The sequence below is a fragment of the Girardinichthys multiradiatus genome, chromosome 7 (genome assembly GCF_021462225.1).
Source record: "Girardinichthys multiradiatus isolate DD_20200921_A chromosome 7, DD_fGirMul_XY1, whole genome shotgun sequence".
NCBI lineage: Eukaryota > Metazoa > Chordata > Actinopteri > Cyprinodontiformes > Goodeidae > Girardinichthys > Girardinichthys multiradiatus.
This window is the reverse complement of record NC_061800.1, coordinates 12,359,060-12,386,298: the sequence shown is the minus strand read 5'-3', so window position 1 is coordinate 12,386,298 and position 27,239 is coordinate 12,359,060. Positions and strand designations below refer to the sequence as shown.

At 39.0% G+C, this 27,239-nt stretch overlaps 1 protein-coding gene across 2 annotated transcripts in view; it reads left to right on the top strand.

Moving 5' to 3' along the window:
• The first annotated feature begins 2,545 nt into the window (after window positions 1–2,545).
• Window positions 2,546–27,239, top strand: part of wars2 (tryptophanyl tRNA synthetase 2, mitochondrial) — a 34,491-nt gene continuing 9,797 nt past the window's right edge. Inside the window, exons 1-2 of one of the 2 annotated variants that reach the window (XM_047369674.1) lie at window positions 2,546–2,688; window positions 21,362–21,598. In XM_047369674.1, coding sequence (XP_047225630.1) covers window positions 2,584–2,688; window positions 21,362–21,598 — 342 coding nt within the window. In that variant the 5' untranslated portion in view covers window positions 2,546–2,583. Of the gene's footprint in view, window positions 2,689–21,361; window positions 21,623–27,239 lie in introns of both variants that reach the window. The other variant, XM_047369673.1, reaches the window with a different exon arrangement.

The window sequence follows — 27,239 nt, the reverse complement described above, 5'->3', positions numbered from 1 at the left end:
CAATCTGAAATAGCTTTGATAAACCTATAAATGTGCAGAACAGCCAAGGCTTCCAGTGGAAGCAGTTACAGTGCTATGCTTATATTTTCAACCAGGCTGATGATATTTTTAATTCCTAACTTAACAAAATGGAAAAGGTAGAAACAAAAACAACCTCCAGGGGAAGTCACAAACTCCCTCATTGCTCAATAGTGTGGAATTGGTACTTTATAACCTCCTGAAAGTTTTCAGTGTTGTCATATAGCAAAGTGTTTAACATCTGCATAATTTTTCAGAATGATGTTTGTCACTCTATCATTGTACATTCATTTTAGGATTTACTGTTTATGCTATGGACCTGAATAATCCAGTTGGCCAAGCAGGGTTTGATAAGTTTCAAAGTCCTGAGGAATTCTGCAGAATAATAAATCATTTCACATTCTGATTTAAACTTACACCAACAGAAGCCAACTTCTCCCACTTACCTCACTATGTTATGTTGGATCTGCTTTGTTGTTGCTGATCTCTAAAACATTTTATTTCAGGACAGTATTCTGTGCCACATATCACATAACATGAAAACTTGTTTAATGAGATTCAAATAGCCGAACTATGGGCTGGTAAGAGAAGGAAAAGAAAATGGAAATAAGAGATGAAGCACAGGAGGACCAACATCTACAGGGTGGCCAGGAAAAAGGAGCTGAATATCTCTGCATACACACGCACACACACCAGCCGACATCCAAACCTATCTCCCAACCAGTCTTTCATGGTTGGCCCAAAACAAGATCTCACATCAAGCAGGCGTGAGAGAACATACCAGCTTAGGTCTAAATTTGACACACCAAAGGGCTCTGACACAGTGCCTGGGGAAATAATAATGAATATGGAAAGACAGTCTGTATTTTGTTCTGCAAATGCAACCAGATGCATAAGGTGGAGGGGTAGGAAAAATCAGGAGCAGATGTTCAAAGAAACAAGAGGTCTCAGGGACTGTGAGCAGCCGGTGTGCCCTGCAAACATGTTGTAACCTTACCCAACATGGAGCATAATCACTTGTAGCATGTATATCGCCACTTTGTAATGAGGCAAGGTATAGAACAGAGGAGTTCTGCAGCTGCTGCCTGGGAAAGTTTGCTCGTTGAGAAGGCAGCCAGACACAACACCGGTTAATTGACATGAAGACGAGGAAACCACACATGTCTGATAGATTTCTATAGCCTACTGCAAATATTGCGGTGGGGACGAGTGGAGCTGCATATCTTCGCCTTTTATAGGCTGCCCAGGGCTCAGACATGCATAATGAACAAAGAAGAGAAATCTGGAGTTCAGCTCAGCAAAGAGACCCGAAGGTTCTGTGGTATTCCCACACTATAGAATTAGGGAATGAGGTTTTTCAAAAACGTGTGTCTAATTTATTGCTAATTTACTTTATGTTGATGTAATAGCAATTAGTTCTGCAAAATACATCTGATTTTTGCAGTGATATTTGCACAAATTGCCAAAAGTTTCAAAACTACAAATAAAACACCCTGAAAAAGAGTTACTACTACTATTCAGTTCAATATATTTTTGAACATGTAAACTATATAAAGAAATACATTTAAGAGTAAAAACAAGGAAAAAAACAAACAAATAATAATATCATTAATATTTTCTAAAATAAAACAAGGCAAATAAAGAACAAGAAATGGCAATATTATTAAATACTTTGCTGATTTATTAACAATTATTATTATTATTATTATTGTTGTTGTTGTCATTGTTATCTATAACGAAAATATTTTAAAATCACAAATTAGATTAAAGCGATCTTTCTGTTATTTACCTTTATATTAGAGACAATGGTCCATCTTTTAAAAACAAAACAGCAAAACAAAATTCAAAGAAAATCACTGATAAAATGAACCAAAGAAGGAGGCTGTACGCTACCATTTATCATCCTGTGAACTGAGATTGGAACATGCATGTTTGAGCTAAGTGTCCTACACAAAAATGTCGTACCAATTTATAGTGAGTATTTTCTTATTGTTTTTATACACAGTCTTACTTATTTTATTCGGCAGTCAATATTTATGCTCATTCAAAAACATTCAAAAAAATTTTATATTCAACTATTTAATTGTCTTGGTTGACCTTGCATCCTCTTATATTTTGTAAGATTTTTTTTCTTTTTGGCATACGGCATACCAAGTCCAAGGTTGCCGTTTTCTTGTTAGATCCTTCCAGTTAGTATCTACTTTGAATACTATCTCTTCAACAGATGTTGGATCAGTTTGTGTAATATGCCCAAGCAAAATAAGAGAGTTTTGTTTTCTTTCTAGAAAACTGCCTGTTTGACTCTGGACTGGGTCTGAATCTGAATCCTTCTCCTCCAATTCTAACAATGTTAGATGCAATAACATTTTTACTTTTAATATCTAAAGAACATTTAATTGGACATGATAATTAAAACATTTTTATGTGTAATTATTGTCTTTTAAACATTGTTTTAACTGAGTGCACTTAACTTAACCCTTGCTCGGTTATTTCCTTTTGAGCTGAAACGGGGTTGAGTTTATTGTCCTTTCACAGCCACCGTAGAGGGAGCTTGCCCTAACCAACATGGCGCTTCCCTTGCGGACCAATTTAAAACGTTTCTTCTGTTTCATTCAGAAGTTTAAACCTCCGAAAAGGTGCTTCTGCGCTGCGGTCTGTCCGGAAAACAAGGTACGTGTTTGGGTGAGAAGAGAATGTGGTTCTTGGCCGTGAGAACGTTGTTTCAGAGCATGCTTGTAGTAAAGTTTGGACTACATTGGTCCTGTTCGAGCAGGTCATCTTGTCTGTCGCTGCTGCAATCCCAGCGCTGAGCAGAGGAGCTGTGTTGGAGGTATAAATCTGTACTAAACACGCTGTCAGCACTTGGGTGTGTAAAGAACAAAAACTGGAACAACTGCAACACCTTCCGAGGTGCTTTGAAGCAGTGAAAGACTGATAAAGTCAAATATGCAGGATGCGTTTAGTCTTTGTTGCTGAAATGCTGAAAATATCCGTCTACACCGGGTTATTGCTTTTTATATGTTGTTCAGGACCAACTGGTTTGCGACGTGTTGACGTCATTATGTTTATGTCGCAGAACTACGTGAAGAAATATGCCATTTAATGTCAATTTTATTCACGTATTTTATCTGGGAGACTGAAGGTAATCGTATCAATCATGCAAACTCACTGCCATGCCATTTGATTGTGAATATTATGTAGAAATCTTTGCATGCCTTAATGTGTACGGTCTATGATGGTTGAGAATAATAGCTGCATGCTCCACATACCTGCATAACATGACAGTGCAACTATTCAGAGGGCACCAAGGGTCACAGAACAGTTTTATTAATAAGAAAAATATTTGACACAACTGGAAGATGTTTTAAAATAGACATGAATAAATTAACACACATGAATTTCTTGAAGGTTTTTCTTAGAGGCTGATGTTGTGCATATGTGCTGGATCTTCTTGGTCTTTGCAAGGTTTTTCCAATGCTGCATGTCAAGGTGCTTTTCTATAATTCTTTGCCATCTATTACTGTACAGCTCCAACACAGATCCTTCCGCTCACTCTGGGCAACTTCTCTCTAAAAACAATACTAAATACTAAAGAAAATATTAACTATCGTCAAAGCTAAAGATGCACCAATCAGCCTTTTACGGACCGATAACAGTCCTGGTTTTCTTTCAGATCTTACCTGCCAATTCCTATTTGGTAGTTTAGGAAATAAGAGTTTTTGGTTTTGTGGTTTAATACATAATACAAAAAAAATCTTATTTTTTCTTATGTTTACTGGTCCACGCTGTTCAAGACTAAATTAGCTGACTTGGATCACTGGTTGATAGATCACTAATGTTAAGTTGTTTTTATTTTATTTGAAGACAATATTCGCCCCTGATGGTTGCTTCTGGCTCTGCGGCCTATTTTACATGTTACCGAGAGGTTATGCTTGGTTGAAATAGGTTTCACTGAATCTACTGCCTTCTCACTATGAGCCTTAACTAGTGATGCTTTTGGTAATGTCTGATTTATAAGGTTATTTAAATAATATTGGAAAAACTTCTTACTGCTTACAGTCTTCATTTAATCAACCTTACACTTTACAACCAGCTGGTAAATTTGATGTGTAACAAGCTGAAAGGATTTAGAGACTGTCCATTAGAAATGCACTGATCCAACATTGTGTGGTCAATTTCCAACGACCAGTTTTGGAAAAGTTCTGGCCTTCTGATTGCGATTTTAGCCATATCAGATTTCCTTCATGAGCTGTAAATAACAACAAACTTCTACTTTATGGATAAATTGAAAATTTTTACAATAAAATGTTAACAGTAAATTAAACATTTATAAAGCTAACTAAACAGGTTTTAACTAATATTTCAAAACAAAAAACAATTATCTTTTCCCTTTTAACGTGTGTTTAGCATTTTACATATATGTCCCTTAGCATGATTAGCAAGGTTAGCATTAGCAACCCCAAGTACGTTCCGTGCTGCTCCGTCACCTGTCACAGACTGTGCTGTGCCGCAATTCATGTTGGATATGTTTTACAATCCGTTCCTGCATTTGACAACAGCAGAGGCAACTGGACTCACGAGTTCAAGAGAGAGTAGCAAGTTTATTGAGGAAGTTAAGAGTTCACGGGGTGACAGCCATGAATATAAAGAGCTTCAAATAAACAAAAGGTCTCGTGTCACCGATTCTGACGTAATGTTTACATTGCAATCTGATTGAGGGTCTCTTATTTTGAAATGTATCAGATGCACTTTACTTTTTCCATGTCTAACATTTTGTCTGGTTTGATCTGGTTTTTGGAACTTTACATGTTTGTGTGCCGTCATCCGTGAAAAATAGACTTGATCAGGATTTCTGATGGACATCATGCCACAGCGCCACGTATCCAGTTTGAAATACAGCATTGACTAGAATGGCTTCTATTTGTGACGGAGAGCAAAATGCACAGATGACGTAGTCCGTGTGAATTCGAGGTAACTAAACCAGAAGTCTGTATGTCGATTCCTTGTAGGGAGAGTAGACCCTCACCTTAGCTGTGAGATATCCAACATGTCCTAATCCAGCATGTTCAGTGATGTACTGAAGTTGATGTAATTTCTTTCAACTTTCCTGTTTTTAGCTGAGATGTAAGTCCCTATTTATGGGCAGACTGGATGTGCAGCTGCCATGCCTCTGCAAAACAGTAGAAAACAGTTTCCTTTTAAGCAGTTTCTCACAACTTTTATGTATTTGTCCGTCCGTCCGTCCGTCCGTCCGTCCGTCCATCAAGACACACTCAATAGTTACTACAGCTTTTATAGGAGCGTTGAGATGTTACTGAGACACAGAAGACAACATGAAATGAGTTATGGTACAAATAATAAATAGGTGGATAGCAGACGATCTAAAAACAGTCTCATGAAGTTTTGAATTTGATTTTTATATTTTCACCAAATAAACACCTTTATGGCAACTACTGCCACAGGTTTTGGTATTTATGACATCTGCTCTTAGTTTGTCAGCGGCATGTATTTTTAGAGACATGAAACCTCAGCAGTAACTTTCAGCTTTGGTTTCAGTGGCTTAGAGGTGATGGGGGAAGCACACATGAAAGCAAATATTTAACCCAAACCCTATAAAAAAAAAGGTATTCTGGGAAATAAAGGAAATGATCAACATACTAAACTTAAAAAGAAAAAGGTATCAAATTTTCTTTTTCCTTGAATCCCTTTTATTTTAAAGAATTTGCAACAGTGTGCCACAAGATATTTATCTGACAAGCATCATTTATTTATTCATTATTAATAACAATATACTTGTATGCTTGGCCAATTTCATCATAATAACTGTGACAAAAATAATATTGTCCTTATATACAAATGTTCGCCTATTTGGAATTTTTAAGTCTTAAAACATAAGTTAGTCTTGATCATATATTAATTGGCAGCTGGTGCTTGAAAGGAAACTTGTAGGTCTTTTTATCCCTCATCAGTAAAGGGAGTAGCAGATGTAGACTACTTCTGTAGAAAATGTGTTTATCCTTTTAGCAGCCTCTTATGGCTCTTATACTTCCTCTAACTTGAAGGTTTTAAAGAAAACAAAATCACATTTCTGCTATTATTAGTATAATATAGCTATTTGATTGTTGTGCATTCACAGACTAGGACTTGGATAAAAAACATGAACATGTCATTGGCAAAAAATATCTTAGGGGTGTATTCACACCAGGAAAGTCCTTTAGTCCGCTTGTTTGGTCCGGACTGAAAGTGGACTTTTTTCTTGTATGGTGCGGTTTGCTTTCACATTGTACTTTTTGCAAGTAAACTATTACTTGTAAACAAAGCCACGTTGGTTACGATCATTGCTCCCATTGGACAGAAATGACAGGGGCGCAGAGGCAGCACAAACAACTGTAGACGTGCTGCGTGCAGCAACTCTGTTCTGCTTATTTGTGCTGTTATTACAGCTGCATTATTATTGTAAGGGTGAAAAGCAGCTCATTCAACACAGATTTTGTGACGTTCTATTAATAATTTTGGAACGGCATCGGAGAATGCATGCTGAACGCCAAAGAAGACGACGTTCTCTACGTGCCCACTCCCACAACATACGGTAGCTTGTTAATTCCAAAGAAACGTACGTTTTCTGTAGTTGGTTCGGATCGGGGGTGGTTCGTATTTAGACCATAGGCGAACCGCACTAGAGTCCGTTTGGAACAGACTGAGACAGCCTCAAAAAGTGGGTCTCGGTCCGGTTGTTTGATAATAGAAATAGAAATAGTCAACAATTCATTTTGCTCTGGGGCCTCAGAGGAACACAGCCACAGTTTTTATCCATAGATGTAGATAACATGGAACAGTGGTGAACTTTCCCAGGAGTGGTCATCTTATCAAATGTAAGGATTATGATTATTGATTAATTAATATTTATCACAAATTATAATTAAAAATCATAATTCAAAAAAGTAATTTCTTAACCAAAAAACATTACTTACGAATAGAAGTCAGAGATGTCCTCTGGTGTTGTGATTATGGGCTCAAAGCCCTTAATAAATACAATTAGTTAATTATCATTAATAATTATTAACCAAAACCATGCTAAATGTCACTGTTTAATCAACCGCTTCACCGAAGTTGGGGGAACTTTGACCTTATTTTGACAGATAAATCACTCTTGCATGAAATAAACACAAACGCTTCTGTTTATATACAGTTCAGACCAAACGTTTGGACACACCTTCTCATTCAAAGAGTTTTCTTTATTCAGTGACATCCGTATAAATGCAGACTGTGGAAGAACCACAGTGCTGGTATTATTGGACCTTAGTGCAGCATTCGACAGTGTTGATCACTCCATTTTATTAGAGCGCCTGGAAAACTGGGTCGGCCTTTCTGGTACAGCACTCAACTGGTTTAAATCCTACTGGAAGGACAGGGACTTTTTTGTGTCAGTAGGTAACTTTACATGAGAGACCACAAAAATCACATGTGGCGTTCCCCAAGGGTCCATGTTAGGGCCCCTCCTATTCAATATCTACATGCTCCCCCTAACTCAGATTTTAATAAACAACAACGTAAGTTATCATAACTATGCAGACGACACACAGCTATACGTTACGATGTCACCAGGTGACCATGAACCCATTCAAGCGCTGGGTAAATGCTTAGAAGAAATCAATGCATGGATGGGCCAAAACTTTCTTCAGCTGAATCAAAACAAAACTGAAGTAATAATCTTTGGACCAAAGGAAGAGCATTTAAAAGTTAACACACAGCTTCAGTTAATACAGCTAGAAACCACCAGTCAGGCTCGAAACCTGGGTGTAGTGATGGACTCAGACCTGAACCTTCAGAGGCACATAAAGGTAGTAACAAGGTTGGCCCTCTATCACCTAAAGAACATCTCCAGGATTAAAGGACTAATGTCTCAGCAGGACCTTGAAAAACTAATCCATGCGTTCATCTTTAGTAGAATTGATTACTGCAACGGCGTCTTCACAGGTCTGCCTAAAAAGTCGATCAGACAGCTGCAGTTGATCCAGAAGGTCAAGTATTTTTTCTCCCATCCTTATAGCCACACATCAGCTATAAAACTCCAGCTCTCTGCTCAGATATCCCTGGTCCGTGGTCCAGTTATTGGGTGATATCAGTCATGTCAGCTTCAGGCTGCAGGAAAGAGGAAGTGACTTCTAATTTGCCTCTCTTTTTTCCCCCGTTAGCCTCAAATTCAGTTACTCGGGTGTCAGCTAAAACCATTAGAGCAGCTCCTGCACCACATGGGAGAGGCCAGCAAGAGTGAGGAAACATGGCCTCTCCTTTGAGGATGTTCATTAACTGCCCTATTTATTTTCAACTGTCAGAAACGCCGGCTAATTCACAGCAGTCTCTCCTGTGTAATTAACTGTGTCATAATCATTCTCTAGCCAGAACCTTTACTCAGATGCTCTGCATTTTACTTTTTTTCTTAAAGCAGTCCCACATGTCTACTTATTCCTGTTGTTGAAAATTCATCTCACTAAGTCGAATTACAGAACCAGTCCATAGAAAAGCAACCACAGCGGTGCATTGGGAGTCTTCTAATGGTTTAGTTGTTTGCTGGATCTTTTTTCCTGATTCTCTGACATTTAATTAAAACATACCAAGCATTTGATACTGTGCCTTTGAGCTGCACTCGAGTCACCATTTGCTGCCTTTGCAGGAGGAAATGACTAACCTCCACAAAGATGTTGGTGCTGGAGGTTTTCCCCGAGTGTTACCATAATTACATACTTATAAATTTACGATGTGTGCACTCTGGGTATTTTTTTTGCTGTGGTGGAACTTTTTTGTGTGTATTCAGGTATTAACTTTTCTGTCAGTCATTTGTTTCCTGCAAGTCAAATAAAAACTGAAGCATGTGCTTTGTTAACACTGGAGGTGAAGGAAGAAAAAAACTGTTGATCGGAGGTAAGAAGCCATAGGAAAACTAAGCTATTGAAAGCTTTTCTATCTGCTGCTCTATATGTGATCATACAAAAGTGACTGAAGTGGATACATTTTAGCAGTGTGAACTTCTAGATATATTTTATATTGGAGAACTATCAAACACTGGGATTTAAGTATAAAATTAAACCTAAACTTCTTACAGATGTAGTTGTCTAAACTCATATTTTCAAAGTTGATATTTTTATGTTTATCATGCAATAAGAGCAGCAGAGCTGTGAAAACCTCACATTTACATAATAATCATTTGAGCCGCTGATGATTTTGTAAGTTTGTTGACTTAAAAAGAAATTAACATGCTTAAATTTTTACAACAGTTTCATTTTGTAGAAGAGAGACAAATCCATAAAATAGTACAATACATTTATGTTAAATTTAAAACCTGATTGAAGTCTTTGAGATAAGTATTTGACCCCTTTTGGCTTTCATACTTCGGTATTGTGGACCACTGACCTGATATCTTTTGGACAAGTCATTGTTAGATATTATGAGCGTTAGAAATGAAGGTGTGTGCCTAAACCTGGACACATCTTGATGTAGCTCTTTTTGAGGACTTATTTTGTGTTTGCATCCCAGCTGATATTTGCACAGCTTTTCCATTTCTTGTAGTCTGTTGTAGTTTTTTTATGCACAAATATACATGTCCATTTTGTGTATTTTTTTAAAATTACCCTACTCAGTTGCACATTTCTTTTAATCAGAGTATGCTATTTTAAATAACTCTACAGTCTATTTATTCTTCTTAAATGTACCCTTACTGTACAGTTTTATTTCTTGTTTTTGTTTTTATATTTTTTTACCTTTGTATCTGCATGCTTCGCTTTGCTTTTCACTTTGCTGCTGGTACGCCTGAATTTACAGACTGAGGGATAATAAAGGATACTTCTTTTATTTTATTTAGTAAGTAAGGAAGTATTTCTTGCTTTTTCCCGTTGTGTTAGCAGAGGCAATGCTTGAAGACATCTCATGAGGCTGGCTGACACAACTCGCTTACAGAGTGACAGATAAGATACAAATACAAAACACTGTAAGCACTGTAAGAATGCTGGGACTTGCTAACCATTAGTTGCAAACAAACAAAATCTAAAATGTGCCTCTAAGCTTTCCATTGGCATTTAAATACATTGCTGTTTTAGTTTTTTAATGAGCATGCATTTTATCATCTTTAGTTTAAATTCTAAAAGACAACCGGGACATTTTATGCTCAGTAAGCCACACCCGCGTCTTTAGATCTCCCTGAAGGTCTGCATACAGATGAAACCTGAACTGGACAGTTTTGTACCGAACAGAGATTCCTAAAATACATTTTGAGATTAACCAAACCTTTTTTTTTATTTTAGAAAACACTAAAAGAGATCATTTTCAGTGCTTTTTGACATCAGCATCACCTTAGAATCAAACAAGAAATAAAACCACAATATATAGAATAGTGCAACCTGGACTGAAATATTCTTATACATTCTTTAAAAATCTATTTTTTAAACCTCTTACTATTATCAAAAAAATCAAATGGAAGGCTATTGTTTGTGTACTTATGAAGATTTATTTTTTCTCATGAGTAGTAGTTTCATCCGTAAACTTTGCATTTTGTAAGTCATTGAAGTACTCACATCTTGTCTGGTTTAGTAAATCTGTTAATTGTGGGCCACATTCTTCAGTGGCTTAAAATATGATTATTGCTTTGATTGTTTATTTTCTTTTATAAATGTTGAGTATATTAACATTTGAAGGAAGCATGATACTGTCGTTGATACATAATTTGTATAAATGCCTTCGAACAGACCAGAGATGTGTTTTAATGATCTTTTTGTATTGAGCTTGATAACAGCTTCCGACCCTGAGCAGGAGCCACTCATCTCCCCCAGGCTCTGTTGAAGTGTGGTTCCTTCAGAAGCCTGTTAGGGCTGGAGGCCGGGGCTGCCACCCCTGCCAGGTTGTTTTTGGAGGACTGTCAGGTCCCGTCTGCAGGGAGGGCTGTTTTTGAAGGGCCTCCAGTCCCATTAATCAGCCGAGGGACCCCACGGCGCGAGTGGGCCCTGAGCGGGCCCTGAGCCCTGTCCTGCTACACTGCAGTGTTCTGTTCCTGTACCCCCTCTGTCCTCACAGTGTGAAACTCAGAGGAACCTCATCAATCTCACCTGTCCCACACGTCAACCGCAGATTTAATCAAACGCTCCTTCTGGGCCTTCCCCTTTGCTTTCCCTCCAACATACAACTCCGATGGAAAAAAAAGAGACTAATCACACAGTTATTTTTTACAGCAGACTTCATCCCCAGTTTTTACTTGTTGTTTTTCCATTTATATCTTCTGCTCATTCAAATTGTTTATGGACATTCATGTATGAATGTTTTCTTTGTGGTCAAATACACTGTGTTTCAAGTTGTGGCATGTTCAAGCAGCTAAGTACACACATACCTTCAGGGATAAGGAAGGGTAATACAGTAAGGCCCATTTCCTGTTTGATAACAGACTGAAGTGGCGCTCTGTTGGTCGCTGGCTTTAACAGGCCCCAAAGTGAGCAGAAGGCAGAGATGAAGAAAGACACGCAGGAATGAGTCGAGCATGATGCTGGTGTTAATGGGAGCACCCGTTGTGTCCAGGAAAGAGGAGAAACACTGAATCCTGTGTGCAAGACACCCAGCAGGAGAGACATGAAAACCCTCCATCCGTGGGCCTATCTCTGGGCCAGGTGGATGAAGTCGGACCTGGAGCTCATCGGTGGCCAACAAAGAGCTGATGGTAATTCACAGCTGGGCGAGCCCCTCTACTCCCAGAGGTGTTTCTGTTACGTGTTGAAACTGGCGTGGTAAAGTGTTGTGCCCTCTCCTCGGCTTCGTGTTGAAAGAGATGTTGGTGGACCGCTCCAGGATACAGAGGCTCTGATATGATGGATGGGCCCCGATAAGCAGTACAGAGCAGGTCGGAGATGAGAAATGGACCGTTTTGCAAGCTCAAGCTCAACCATTGTGAATGATTTCCCGGAGTGTAGCAACACTTTAAATCCTGCAGGCCACAGCTCCTCCTCAGTAAATAAAAACCATATAAATCTCTGGTCTGTTTTTGCTGTGTTGCGTATACAGACCATGACAATCCAAATATGTCCCAATGTTAAAGACATACATTAAGAATGATGAATACCTAAAACTGTCTTTGATAGAGACTCATCCAAAAAATCACCTGGCGACCAGATTTTGATGATTTTTTCAGATTGTTTGGCCCTGAACCGGCTGGTCATAAACAAAAAATCGAATTTGGATTTTCTTTTCTGATCAGTGAACACACCATCAGTACTACCAGGTGTGGACTTGGTAGCCTCAGTGTGGACGCTGTTAGCGAGTACAGGAAAGTCAAAGTTATACAGTTTAAAGTATCATGAGATATTAAAAATTAAGTCAAATAAAGCACAACATGTGTAAGAAGCTATTTTTTAAAGTAAGCTGTAATTTCTGTAAGGAAGGCCATTATCTGTTAGCTTTCAACCTGTCATAGAACATGATGAGTTTTAAAAATTTAAGGTACATTCTCCAGGAATACCGCTGTTTTGGTAATTATAGCCCGGCTATTTGTTGGTAAAAGATGCTAAAGATGTCTTAAAGTGTCAACTACGTAATAATTTTGTCTTTAAAACAGTAAAACCCTGCACCTCCTATCTCATACAGGGGCTGACTTCATCTCTGATCCAGTTATTAGAGCTCTTAAAGAGAAATCGCAGTCAGCTAAAAACAGTATCCACTGTTCAGAGCTTTTATAAACCAGAGATCAGTAATTGGCCTCAAAATTTGTTCTGCATTCTTTTTTTTAGCGATAAAGGTTAATTATAGATAAAAGTGAGATGTTTCCATAGCTACCTTGGGTTATACTTTCTCTAAAATTGTAGGGAAGGGGACGGTTTCATTCTTTCATTAGTTAGATAAAACTGATTAGCCCAAACTGAAATGCCATTTGTATTTTAAATACTGCAGCTGATGTGAAGAATTTGGTCATGTTACTCTTTTCAACTGGCTGTCATTTCTTTCTGCTGCTGCCAGACCATGATGTGAGATGTCAGATTCTTATGAACGGACACCTTCACAACTCCACTAATGTTGATGTAGGGTTAAGACTACAACACGTGTGGATGATTGTCTGTGTTTGCACACGACCTCTATCCCAACGGATATTACCACACACACCGGCAGACGAACGTGTATTCTGGGAAAGGAACTGCAAGTGTAAAAACATGGCCTTTTAGTGTATATAACCTTCTAGCTGTTGGTGTTGATGTCACATGCGCATGGCGCCTAATGTATTAAGCATATGGCAGACATGGATGAAGAAGGCTTTCGTCACCTCTGCAGTGGTGCAGTCCGGCCATGTTGTGCCTGTCTAAAATACTGTGGGGAAAACAGCGTTTTGTCTGTTATATTTTGAAGGTGTCTATCCAAAGAGCTCATGTCATTTATTGTGTGAGATTGTACACCTGGTTACAAGCCGCTTTGTTCAAGATGCCAAAGTCACAGTTCGCGTCTCTAAAGCCTTTGGGCATTCCTTGGCTTTTTCCTTGCAGCATTATAACTCTGACTTTGGTGACTTGTTTGAGCGTGTCTCAGTTACCATATGATGGATTGCCATGAAACTTAGCATAGACAGCCAGGTGCCCCTCAGAGTGAACTACAATAACTTTAAAAACCTCTTCATCTGGAACTTTGATCTGCTCTGCTCAGTTTTGTGTTTTAACTAGTTTTGTGACCAAATCCCTTGAACTGCCAGATTTTCAATTTGAATGGAGATTACTTCTGTCAAATAATTCTTAATTTCCAAGGTTAACGCACTAATAAAATGCTTGAAAGAAACTGCTTATTTTTGGTTTGGATTTATTTAAAAACCACCCTAACTGAAGTGGTTAAAGCTTATTACTTAAGAGTAGCAGTCTATTAACAAATCTGATATTTTATGTAGAAAAGCAAACACGTTGCAATGATCCACCTGTGCTGAAAAACCCACAAGGCAAACTCATATGGTCAAAATGAACTCTTGCTTTTGGTTCTTCAATACTATGAAAGATTTATATCATTGCCAAATGTTGTTTAGTAGTGTTATTTCAAAGTGATCAATTCCAGGTCAGAATCGCACACTTAGTGTGACACGCCAGATGAAGTATCTGACAAAAGTTTTGTTGTGCCTCACCTTTCCATTGTTGTTGTTTGTTGTTCTGAGGGATACATATAACCTTTTTACAGTAGCAGCATGTTGCATAAAAACTGGTCTTTCTTACTGACTGCCTGTGTCACTGGTTTTGTTGTAATTAACTGTAGACCTGTTTTTAGTAAATTATGTAGGTCTGAAGGGTGATAAAACAGCAATTGCATTAAAAAAATAACATTTTTTTTTTTGGAGTAATTTTATTGTGGCTGAACATGTTCAAACTCAATCAAACTAGCCATTAGCTTACAGCGATTGGCCCTGTGTTTTTTTTCCCTCCTTTTCCAGACTGAGGAAATTAAGTTTCTACTACAGGTAAGATGTTATCTGCTCCTAACCTCTCAAAACAACCCTGATTCAAAACTGTCCTAGCTACCTTTAAACACCCACTGACCGCTGTAGCCAAAACACTTTATGCTTGTTCTGCTTTAATTTGCAGCAGACATTTAAAACTGGTGTAAAGTTTTCAGTGTTGTGAATCAGTGTGTTTAATTTCATGATTGACATTATTATTTTTAATTTAAATAATACATATTTTAAAGTTCTAATTCATAATTTATCAAAACATGAACAGTGTTCTATTCGAGGGAGACGGCTGCTGCAAACTGAAAGGGGTAAAACTGTAGCCACAATAATAGTAAATTATGTTGTTAATTTCTGGATGTGAAGGTTTTTTCAGTGACCATGTTGAAAACACAGCAAATGGGGAAAATCTGCAAAAGAGAGCAGTTTCATTGGAATATTGACCATTTTAAAAAGCCAATTATAAGACAGCAGTAATTATCATACAAATGTAGTCAGCTGCCAAGGCCCCAGTTGAAAATGCTATGCGATGAATTCATCTCCTACCATTTAATCAGTCTTCATGTCATGAAAAAATTATGAAAGATGTAAATTACACCGGAGATGTTAGTAACTCAGAATGAACATCAATGAATTCATTTTTCTATGTGTTCTTCATGAACCTAAAGTTAGTTCCTCTTAGTATTTGCTTTACAAGAACAAAGAAAATAAAATTGATTGAAAAAAGGACTTTAAGTATTTTAAAATACTACTTTACTAGCACATTTTTACAGAGTGTTGATGTTGAAACTGCATGAAGTGTATTTACTCCTTTCAATAATTTTAATAGGTCATGAGGTATTATTACATATACAGGAAGTGAATGTAAGCACACTGAAAGTATTTCAAAGGTAAAATATGCTAATGTACACAGAGGCATTTTAAAATAAAGTATAGTAGATTTTTCATTATTTTTGCCTTTGCAGTGTAGGATTCATTACAAATATAAATTGCTTTACAACACTCCCCATCTTGTCTGTCAACGTGCTGCAGTTGATTTACCTCTTTTCCCTCCAACAGCTATGTTGGAGCAACAGCACATGTTCCTGTAGCTGTTGGACCCCAGAAGTTAACACTGAGGTGTCTGGTGAAGTAGGGTAATGTGTGATAGACCCTGATTGCCCAGTGGCCAGTAAGTCATGGCGTTGACTCTTATTTGACACTCAATTGGTTCAAATGACACCATTACCATGTCTGCGTGGCTAATAGCCTCCCCTGGGGCACAGAGCGGAGGGGGAACATGCGTTAGGCGTGTCGGCTTGAGGTGAGAACACACATGAGCCAGACTCAGGGCCCAGTCCACACCCAAATCAATCCTGACACCCTTTAAGAGGCTCTCAGCATCAATGGCTCTCCAGTGCAATTACCCCTTCGGTAATAACATAAGCACCTAGTTCCTTCCTGCCTGCCTCTTACTCGCTGGGCAGAAAGCCTTTCCCGCAGGCCAGTAGATGGGGATGTTGTGGACCATGTTGGCCTCAGAGCAGTTGTTACGTGATCCCTCTGGACTCCCGAGATGTGGAAGCTCTAGGCCACGCTGTTGAGAGAGCAGCTTTTATCTGATCATAGATGCTGTACGGAGGCCATCATTCAGCCAGATTGGAGGTGATGGAGCTCAGCAAGCTATCAAGATAACCCGTTTCTCAGCAGTGGGCGGAAAGGATTTCCTCTGAAAGCTTCAGGTTTTAGTGGTTAGTTATGATAACCTTGGAAAGTGCAGCTGGGGAACATATGATCACCAGTCAGATTTAAGGCGATAACACAGAGATCCCAGGGGTTTTGGAAGGAGCCGGTTTAAAAGGGGTCCTCTGAAATGTCCAGGTGTTGCTGCTAAGGGCAACAAATCAATGCAAATTCGCATCAGGCTGAACCTCTTTTTAAACTCTATTACATTTAACGAGGCAATCTAGCATTCAATGTTTTGAAGAGGGAATTTTTAGCATCTGCACATAATAAATAAACGAATAAATGGAAAAACCTGATCTGTCCATAAAAAGAGCAGCCTTCATTATATATTTCAATTAGCCCTGAAAGCTTAAAGAGGAAACCTCCTAGAGCAAGCCTAAGAGAACACATTTTACCACACTGTATTGCAGCAAGTTCTTAAGGTAATTTTGTAGTTAATTTTGAATAAAATCTGCTCGTTTTGTGTAAATGGACATGAACCGTCTGCCGTTCATATCATGGCATCTAACAGTGATGTCATGGTAAAGAGTAAAGCGATGATTTTAAGTATTGAAGTATTTTTAAATGAGGCTCCGAGGTTCACATGAAACACCCATTTTTCAGAAAGAGTACCTACTTACAAAACTGGGAAGCTATCGATTCATAGAAACATGCATGTAATAAGCCATGCACACGCCTTATCCTTCACAATTTTAGTTGAGGAATGCTAGTGACTGTAAAACACATGCTCAGTGTTACATAAACGACTACAGAAAACATAGGAGTATAAACTACTGTCTACAGTGAAAAGTTCTGTTTCACACATTTAAAAATGTTAGTCTGACATAAAGTTGATGAGACAGCCACTGGTTGGGGCAAAATGAATTAAATAAACCAAAAAAAAAAAAAAACTCCTAAGTGGTAGATAGTTTAAATCTGACTAAAACCTGTTTAAAAAGGAAAGCCTTCATCTGCTTTTTAAAACAATCAGCAGAGTCTAAACAGCACAAGTAGAATGGTGGGTTGGTCCACAGTTTGGGTGCCACTGCTTGGAAGGAACGATCACCTCGTATCTTAAAGCGAATTTCTGCAGCCACAAGTAGAAAGTCACCGGCTTACCTCAAGGTACGGCTTGGGGTGAAAAACTGTTGCAGGTCTGAATTATAAGAAGAGGCTAGGCTTGTCAATGCAAGGCTCTTAAAGTTAATACCAAAACTTTAGAACGGATTCTAAGGTGTACTGGTAGCCAATGAAGAAAGTCCAAAACAAGCATCAAGTGAACTCTTTTTTGAGCACCGGTTAAAAGTCTTGCAGCGAATATTTGTACCCTTTGAGGGCGGTACAGCAAGCTTGTTACAGTAGCCCAGGCGTAACGATATGAAAGCATAGATAATCATCTCCATTTAGACTTCAATACAAGGGGTCTCAGCCTTTGCTCTACAATGAGGTTTGATTTGGCTATTAGCAAATAATAATACTTATAATTGATAATTATTAACAAAAATATTAATAAACTTGTAATATAAAATTTTCAGATCAGGAATCATTAGCCAAACATTTCTCAGTCTGTCAGGTATTGTCCTGTGAATACCAGCCCAATATGCTGTGGTATTATGGAGCAGTAGATGGAAAAAGGAGATTTTAGCACTGGTGTTCTCTAACAGCAAGCCCTTCACACATATATAGAATAAACACACAACTTCTCGCCAAAATATAAGAATTTATTTACAGAATTATCCAACTCCAAATTGAAACATTTCTATAAAAAAAAAACTAGTTCAGATGTTCTCCATCTATGGCTGGGCGCAACAAAGCTTTAAAATATTTTGGAGATGAAAGAGACAGTTTTTTATTAACTGTTTAGAGTGGCGCTCTGTGAATATAGCAGTCAAAAATTACACCAAGGAATTGTAAATGAGTTTGGAAAGAGGAGCCTAAAAAAACTAAAGTATTGCCTTATTCGTAGAATAGCACTGTCACGGGCGACAATTATTGTTTCAGTTTTCAAAAGATATAAATAGGCTGTTTCGACGCCTGAAAACAAAAAAGGCCTCAGGACTTGATAATGTTTCCCCATCATGCCTGAGAGCCTGCGCCGACCAACTGGCCCCCATCTTCACTGACATCTTCAACAAGTCACTGGAGCTGTGTGAGGTTCCCTCCTGCTTCAAATGCTCCACCATCATCCCAGTACCCAAGAAATCCACCATCACAGGATTAAATGACTACAGGCCTGTAGCCCTGACGTCTGTGGTCATGAAATCCTTTGAGCGACTGATGTTGAAGCCACTGAAAGATATCACAGACCCCCTGCTGGACCCACCTGCAGTTTGCTTACCAGGCAAACAGGTTGGCAGATGATGCAGTCACCTTGCACTTCTGCACTTCACTATGCACTTCATGCTGCAACACCTCGACCACCCAGGGATGTACGCCAGGATCCTGTTTGTGGACTTTAGCTCGGCCTTCAGCACTGTCAACCTAGACATCCTCCACCAGAAGCTCATCCAGCTCAAAGTCCCGGCCTCCACCTGTCAGTGGATCACCAGCTTCCTGAAGGACTGGCAGCAGCAGCAGGTGAGGCTGGGGAGAATCTTCTCCCTCACAAGAACCATTAGCACCGGCACCCCCTCTGTGTGGATCACTTCCACTTCCTACGAACCACCATTTCTCAAAACATGAGATGGTCCTCACACACAGACAATGTTCGGAAGAAGATCCAGGAGAGACTGTACTTCCTGAAGCTACTCAAGATGTACAACCTTTCCACAGGAGCTGCTGGTCATCTTCTACATGGTCATAATTCAGTCTGTCTTGTCTTCGTCCATCACAGTGTGGTTTGGCTCATCCATAAAACAGGATAAGTCCAGACTGCAACAAAAAATCAGGGCTGACGTTCCCTCTATCCAGGACCTATATAGGTCTAAAGTCAGGAAAAGGGCTGCTAAAATCTCTGCAGACCCCTCTCACTCTGCACATAAACTGTTTAGACAATTACCTTCAGGTTGGTGCTACCGAGACAGTTTCTTCCTCCAGGCTGTCTCTCTGATGAACACTTGACAGTCTCAGTTTCAGAACAACATCATGCATACTAGGACTGATCTCATGTTGTATTCCATTGTAAAGTCAATTGTGTATAAATGTACATTTAAAAAAAGATATCCTTTCATATTGAGAGCAAAGTGTACCAGGGTCAAATTCCTTGTTTGTCTGTACAAACTTGGCAATAAAGCTGATTTTGATTCGGATCTGAGTTTAGCTTTATATAATTATCATTTACTTACTGGTTGATGGTGGGCAAAAAGTGTGTTAAGGAAGAAAGTTTGAGGAACTCAGAATACTTAAAGGAACATTAAAGCTGGATAGCATCTGCACATTAGGGCATAGATGTCCTAATGGGAGGTCATCTATGTCATCTGTTGGTGGTCCCAAACAACCCTGGGGTATCCCACCGGTTTGCTGACAGGATTTAGACATAACTTGATTCATGTAATCACTGACACTGGACGTTGAGAAAAATCTAATGAAACATAAAACTGTGAATCACCACCTTGTGATCAACAGTGTAGACTTGAGAGGTCTAGTAAAAGCACCACAGGGAAATTTTCAAGAAACGGGTAAACTTTTCTGTTTCTATGGTTTAATGCCCTTTTTATTTAGAAACCAGAAAAATTATCCAAGTAAGTGGAGTTTTCTCTGGTTGTTCGAAGCACAGATTAAGGCACTGCTGCACCTCCCCCACTTGTTGTTTCAACCACACTCCCAGTCTTGGTGTAGGCTACAACACATTTCTCACCCTGATCTTAGAAAAAATTCAGTCTGGAAACTAAAGGAGCCTCTGCTTTATAAGGAGCAGATGGCAAAAAGTACCATATTCTGCACAATACATTTTTTTTAATCACATTTATTAGTTGAATAGCACTGTCATGGGTGACATTTTTTTATCAGAAGTGATAGCGATACCCTCATTCTAAATTCTATTGTAAATAAATGTTATCTTTGCAGCTTTTGAACAAAAACAGTTATAATATTTTGTTTGTTTATCTTTGTGCTAATGATATGGTGGTGTTTTTATTTAAGGTTATCATATCATCTGCCTATTTCATCTCTTCTTTGACTTCAGACATCTATCATACCTGGCCGGTGGTGATATCACCCAAGCTGCAAACACTGTGTCTTTTCCTTACAGCCTGTGATTTTGTGACCGCCACAGTTTTGATAAAGAAGCCCAAGTTTGTGGATACCATTGCGGTTTCATGTCTCATGTCAGGTGCTGCTTTTCTTACACTCCAATTGCACCATTTGGAAATAGTGCCACAAGCAGTGGTTAAACTCTCTCTCTACAAAGCCAAAGTTAAGCAGTGGGGGTTGATGCCAGAAGAAACAAAGTGGTTTGATGCAGCTAGACTCAGCACATGGAGCAACAGTGTTGGTGTGATCATACAAACCGAGCAGAACCACTCTGCTGGTGCTCAGTCCACGTTTTTAGGGTAATGCATGTCTTCTTGTGGCCCCCATCTTCCTCCCACTGTCCATCACTGCTTGAACCACGTTGGACTCTTTATTAATGTGGTGTTTCTTTTTATACCAGATGCATTCTGAAAATAATAGGGAGGCTAACATCCTGGTTGAAGAGCTAATGAAACTACAATTTCTACAGGCTTCCTCCTAGTTCTGATTTTTTCTTTTTGTTTGTGTGAATGCGTAATTAGGCATATCATCAGCACTTCATGTTTGACACTGATGTTATGTCAACCACGGCTATACTGACAGTAAAACATGTTGTATGAGCTTGTTTATCCAAAGTTAAGTAAAATTAATTTGACTTAAATGCAACTTCAATACATCCTAAGGGGCAAATTATTGCTTAAGATGTGTCCTAAAGAAATAGAAAACATTCAGGAAGGGTCTGCAGCTGGACTAGACTGACTGCATAAGACTCTTTGTTTGTTTTTTGGTAGAAATTTCCCATTGGCTGTCGGTCTGCTGATGCAAAAATACCAGCTGTTCCTTTAAAATAGGTATCATTGGCAGTTTTCTCTGAGAATCATCGAAACGCCTTCAGAAAGTACTTAGGACAACTTTAAGCATACAAGAAAGGTTATTACACATTAACAAGAGATTCTGCGTTTTATTCGAAATAAGGCCAGCTTTAACTTCCAGACTAATACCAAGCTTGTTTCCCTTCTTTTCCAGAAGCCTCCTGGAAGTGCTCGTGTATTCTCAGGGATCCAGCCAACCGGAGTGCCGCATCTAGGCAACTACTTGGGTGCACTGGAAAACTGGGTGGCCCTGCAGAACCAGTACCCCTCAGTGCTCTACAGCATAGTGGATCTGCATTCCATCACTCGGCCTCAGGATCCAGACCAACTCAGGAACAACATACTGGACATGGCAGCAAGCTTGCTGGCCTGTGGAATAGACCCACAGAAGGTGATCCTGTTTCAGCAGTCTCAGGTGGGTGGGAGAGAGTGATTGATGGCTGCCTGCAGTGTAGTCTAAGATTTGTAAACCAGAACTAATTCTGATGTTATGAGTTAAAAGACTAAGCCTGTATTTGTACCGTAACACGATCGAAAGAAAAGTCAGACAGAAATAGAACTAATTAGTAGACACATGTTTTGTCTCTAATGGCAATGTTTAAAGAGAAATGTGGGATGCTATGGGTCGAATTACCTCTTGTCAGTGTCAACTGTTTTGGTGTCAATAAAAATTAACAACAGGGGCACTAAAGGGACAACAATGAGACCCCAAAACCGGAAATGGTTTTGCAGGTTGAGACCAAAGGCATAGTTTCCCTCCTCATTTGTTTTGACAGCCTTTCGGTAGTTTTAGATTTGACCAGGCTCAGTGTCACTACTGGTAGCATGAGGCGATACCTGGACCCTACAGAGGTTGCACAGGCAGTCCAACTCCACCAGGATGGCACATAAATATGTGCCATTTCCCGAAGGTTTTCTGCATCTCCCAGCACAGTCTCAAGAGCATGAAGGACATTCCAGAAGACAGACAGTTACTCTAGGAGAGCTGGACAGGGCAGTCTGAGGTCCTAAACTCATCTGCAGGGCCAGTATCTGCTCCTTTGTTTGGTACTGGTGCCTGTTTTTACAGATGAGAGCAGGTTCACTCTGAGCTCATGTGACAAACATGATAGGGTCTGGAGAAACTGCCGTGAAGGTAATGCTGCCTGCAACACTGTTTAGTATGACTGTTTTAATGGTGGGTCAGAGTTGGTCTGGGGAGACACATCCATGGAGGGGACTACAGACCTGTACAGGATACATGATGGCACCATGACTGCATTCTTATGCCCCAACGTTGTCAGACCTTCGTACAAGCACATGGAGGCCATACAGACTTCTGAGTACCATTTTGAGTTGCTGGAATACTATATCAGTAAATTGGACTACCCTGGGTTTATCCCACTGCGGGTTCATAATTTTCATTTTCTTCAAATGATGTGGCAACTTGTTCACATATATCAGTCAGGCAGTCAATTCTACCGCTTCTTCCATAGTGGGTCGCGGGGGAGCTGGTGCCTATCTCCAGCAGTGTATGGGCGAGAGGCTGGGGTACACCCTGGACAGGTCGCCAGTCCATCGCAGGGCAACACACAAACAAACTTGCACATACTCATTCACACACCTAAGGGCAATTACCCTGTCTTTGTACTGTGGGAGTACCCGGTGAGAACCCACGCATGTACGAGGAGAGCATCCTAACTCTATATAGAAAGACCCCCGGCCAGGAGTTGAACCCAGGAGTTTCTTGCTGCAAGGCAACAGTGCTACCAACTGCGCATAGAAGTTGAGACGTGTAAGATGTAACTAAGTACAGAATACAATTATTTGCAAATCCTGCTCATATGCATTTGAATCCACTACAAGGACAAAATATTTAATCTTCAAACTGATAAAATTTGGTTTTTTTTGGAAATATTCACTCACTTTAAATTTGCTGCTTACAACATGTTCCAAAAAAGTAAAAGGAATACTAAAAAAGGTATTTGGAACATTCCACAGGCTAACAGGTTAATTGGAAACAGGTGAGTGTCATGGTTTACAAAGGAGAATGGGGCAAGCAAATAGTCAAACATTTTAAGAACAATATACAGTTGCTATGAATTTAGGGATTTTGTCATCTAAAGTCCATAATATCATCAAAAGATTCAGAGAATCTGGAGAAATCTCTGCACGTAAGCAGCAAAGCTGAAAACCAGCATTAAGTGCCCGTCCCCTTTGATCCCTCAGGAAGCACTGCATTAAAAACCTACATCATTCTGTAAAGGATATCACCACGTGGGCTCAGGAACACAGTTCATCACTACATCTACAAGTGGAAGTTAAGACTCTACCTTGCAAAGTGAAAGCCATATACCACCATTAATGCTGAAAGATACATACAGGTTCTGAAGGAATATATGCTGCGATCCAAGCAACATCTTTTTCAGGGACATCCCTGCTTATTTCAGCAAGACAATACCAAACCACATTCTGCACGTATTACAACAGCGCGGCTTCATAGTAAAAGAGTGCGGGTACTAGACTGGCCTGCCAGCAGTCCAGACCTGTCTCCCTTTAAAAATGTGTAACTTATTATAAGAAGCAAAATACGACAACGAAGACCCTGGACTGTTGAGCAACTGAAGTTGTTCATCAAGCAAGAATAGGAAAGTATTCCACCTACAAAGCTTCAACAATTAGTGTCTTTGGTCCTCATTGAGTGTTGTTAAAGGAAAGGTGATGGAACACAGTGGTAAACATTTCCCTGTCCCAACGTTTTTGGAATGTGTTGCAAGCACCAAATTTAAAACAAGTGACTATTTGCAAAAAAAAAATAAAACAATAAAGTTTGACAGCATTTTAATCAGATTTAAGTTTAGTCTTTGACTAGGCCATTCTTAAACCATCATTTTGCCTTGTTTTAGCCATCCAGAGGTGGGCTTGCTGGTGTGCTTTGGATCATTGTCCTGCTGTGTAATCCAGAGATTAAAGCCACAATATGATGGCTGGATTTTCTCCTTCAGGATTTTCTGATAGACAACAGTAATCAACAGTATATATAATTAATTACAGCAAGTTCTCAAGATCCTAAAGCAACAAAGATCTCCCAGACTAACACTCTCACTGCCATGTTTGACTGTTGATATGATCTTTTCTGAAATGCTTTTTACTTTTCTGACTGCTACAGTGAGGCCCACATCATACAAAAGTTCTACGTTTGTTTCGTAAGTCCACCGAATATTTTCCGTCTGGTCTTGTGGATCAAGATTTTCAGACATGTCTAAAAACATTGACATCCTGGCTCTTGCTGGTGACCAAATTATGTATGTTGCAGTGTCAAATGTGCATTAAGGCAATGTGTTGAAATGAAAGGCACAGATTCAGTAGCTGGATGTGACTGTGGCTAGGTATGAAGAGTTGTCTTGCAATCTAAATCTGATGTGCATATCGGTGTATGAATATGTACGCATTAGTGAGTGCAACTGGATGAATGTGGCTCTAATGTAAAAGGCTTTGAGTGTTCAGTATGACTGAAAGAGCACTATATAGATTCAGTCAATTTATCGTTAGTGTGACAGTAGTGGACAGTCCTTGTTTTTTTTGGTTTAGCTCATTATGAAAGAAACCTGAGTACAATGTTAAAACAGAAGTTACAACTGCATCCAACTGCTTTGACTTACATTTAATCAACACATCAAATCATCCTTTAAAAGAAAGGTTCTGTCCTTGATTCTGTTGTTCCCCCTGCTTCTAGATATGCATCGGATCATCTTACAGGACAAAAATACAAAGAAACCAAAAAACAGCTTTACTGTTCCTTTAAGCCTTCTGAGTTCCTCAAACTTTCTTCCTTAACACACTGCTTCCCACCATCAACCAGTAGGTAAATGATAATTATATAAAGCTAAACTCTGATCAGAATCAGAATCAGAATCAGCTTTATTGCCAAAAAATAAATAAATACAAAAACACATTCTGCACTGAAATCAGTACGTTATGTAACACATCACCTCTGTGTCTTTGAACTCTGAACACACACCCATCTACAGACTATTTGCACACAGTTTCTTGTATATTTTGTCTTAGAGAAACTGTTTATTTTTGGCTGTCAGCTCTGATGTTCACCTTCTGACTTGCCAACCACCGCAGATATCTGTGGTTGATTACTTCTGAATGCTATCGCCACCATTTCTGCTGCTAATTTGTGGAGAGCGCAAAAACACAAACTGCCATGTAAACCACTGTCAAGCGTCACTTCAGCCACATGAAGGATTTGGGATAACAGCAGTCTAAATGTTTGCATTACTTTGGTGCGACCCAGATTTTAGGTTTATATTCAGAGTGAAGAAGAAAATGTCAAAAATCAGAACAGCTGTTCTGTTCTCCTCGACTCTGGGTGTGTTTTCTTTGCTTACAAGTTTGAAAGTTGGTACACAGTGTGTGTTAGGTTCTGTCCATCTGTGTTTCTTTACCTCCCCTCCTCCTCTGCACACACATCCAGTCCTATTTTTATTCCTGCTTCGGTTCGTGCCACATAACTTGGCAGCGACACGACCCCCGTGTCGAACACGCCTGCTCCACATGTAAAAATACGACGGCCTCCCAAAGAAAATACTCAACTTCATTGAAAAAAAATGAGCAGGGCCTGTGAGTAGATGAACTGAGGACTTGTGGGTCTGCTGATTAATGGACTTGCTTTTTAATACTAGTTTTATAGAAGTATTTACCAGAAAATGGAATGCACTGTGAATATGCAGCCAACATTCATTCTTTCCAACCTAAATGAGTTGTTGCAGCGGCTGTATGATAAGTTAATCACTTAATCGCTGAAACGAACTGCCATGTGTGGTACCTAGTGTCCATGCGATGAGTTTAATTACTTCTCATTCCCTATTATAGTCTTTGTGTGGTCATCAACTTATGGCCCATCTCTCGTTAGTCTGCAGCGCTTGCTAACATGCCCCCAGCATTACAGTTTGTGGAAACGTCAGATCCACAAATCCTCGGTTTAAACTGAAGTCAAGTATTTTCCGGCTAACACGGCCCCAACATGTTAGCCAGAAATCCTGCTTTATGTTCCTGCCGTCTGGTTGGTGACTTTGAACTTTTCTAGCTACAGGAGACAGAAACGATGGCAACTAAGCAGACATCCATAAACCTTCCTTAGCTGCAGCAGAAAAATTTCTCCTGCACACTCTCTCTTTCGCTAACACACACACACACACACACTGCCTATCACCTCGAATTGGTTCTAAATATTGAGATAAACACTTAATGCATGAACAACATTAAATAATCAGCTGTAAAATGAACAAAGGCAAATTAAGAAGCTATTCTTAATCTGTCTTGCAATTTTCTTTCAACATTTGATTCACTTTAACCTCTGTTTTACCACTGCATGTTAACATTCTTCATCACTCCACAACGGGTCGGTTCTGTAGTTAACGGGATGCAGAGCCCATTTTATTTTCATTCATTTACAGAGCAAAGGCATTAGCAATCTGCAACAGATATTTATATCTAATAACAGTTTGAGTTAATCTAGTTTTTTAAAGGTATTTGCAGTCCCTTATTACTTAAAAAGCCTTTATATTTTTAAATATAATATAATAATATAATTATCAAAACTTCATTTGGCATGATAAAATTGTAAGTTGTTTGGTAAACTATACAAGTAGGAATAGAAATATAACATAAAGTGCTCTAAACCCTTTGCAAATAGCAGATGTTGTACTTTAAATTCATGTTTAGTAATTATGGTATTTTGGGGTATTTCTTAATTTTTTAATTCTTTCAAAACTGGTTCCATAGTGTTTGTTTATTTATTGATATTTACGTTGAATACTTTTAGATTGTTTAGTGACTCTCATGTTATTGTTCTTTAGGTCCCCAAAATTCAGGTTGTTTACTTGACTTTTAACTATTTTCCAACAAAGGCAGTAGAATAAAAGAACAAAACCCAACAGCAAATAAATGAAACTGTTTAATTTTCTAGCATATCTTGAAATCTTTACATATTAGTCTTAAAATAATACAAAAACATTTTGTGAAAAATTCTAAAATAAATAAAG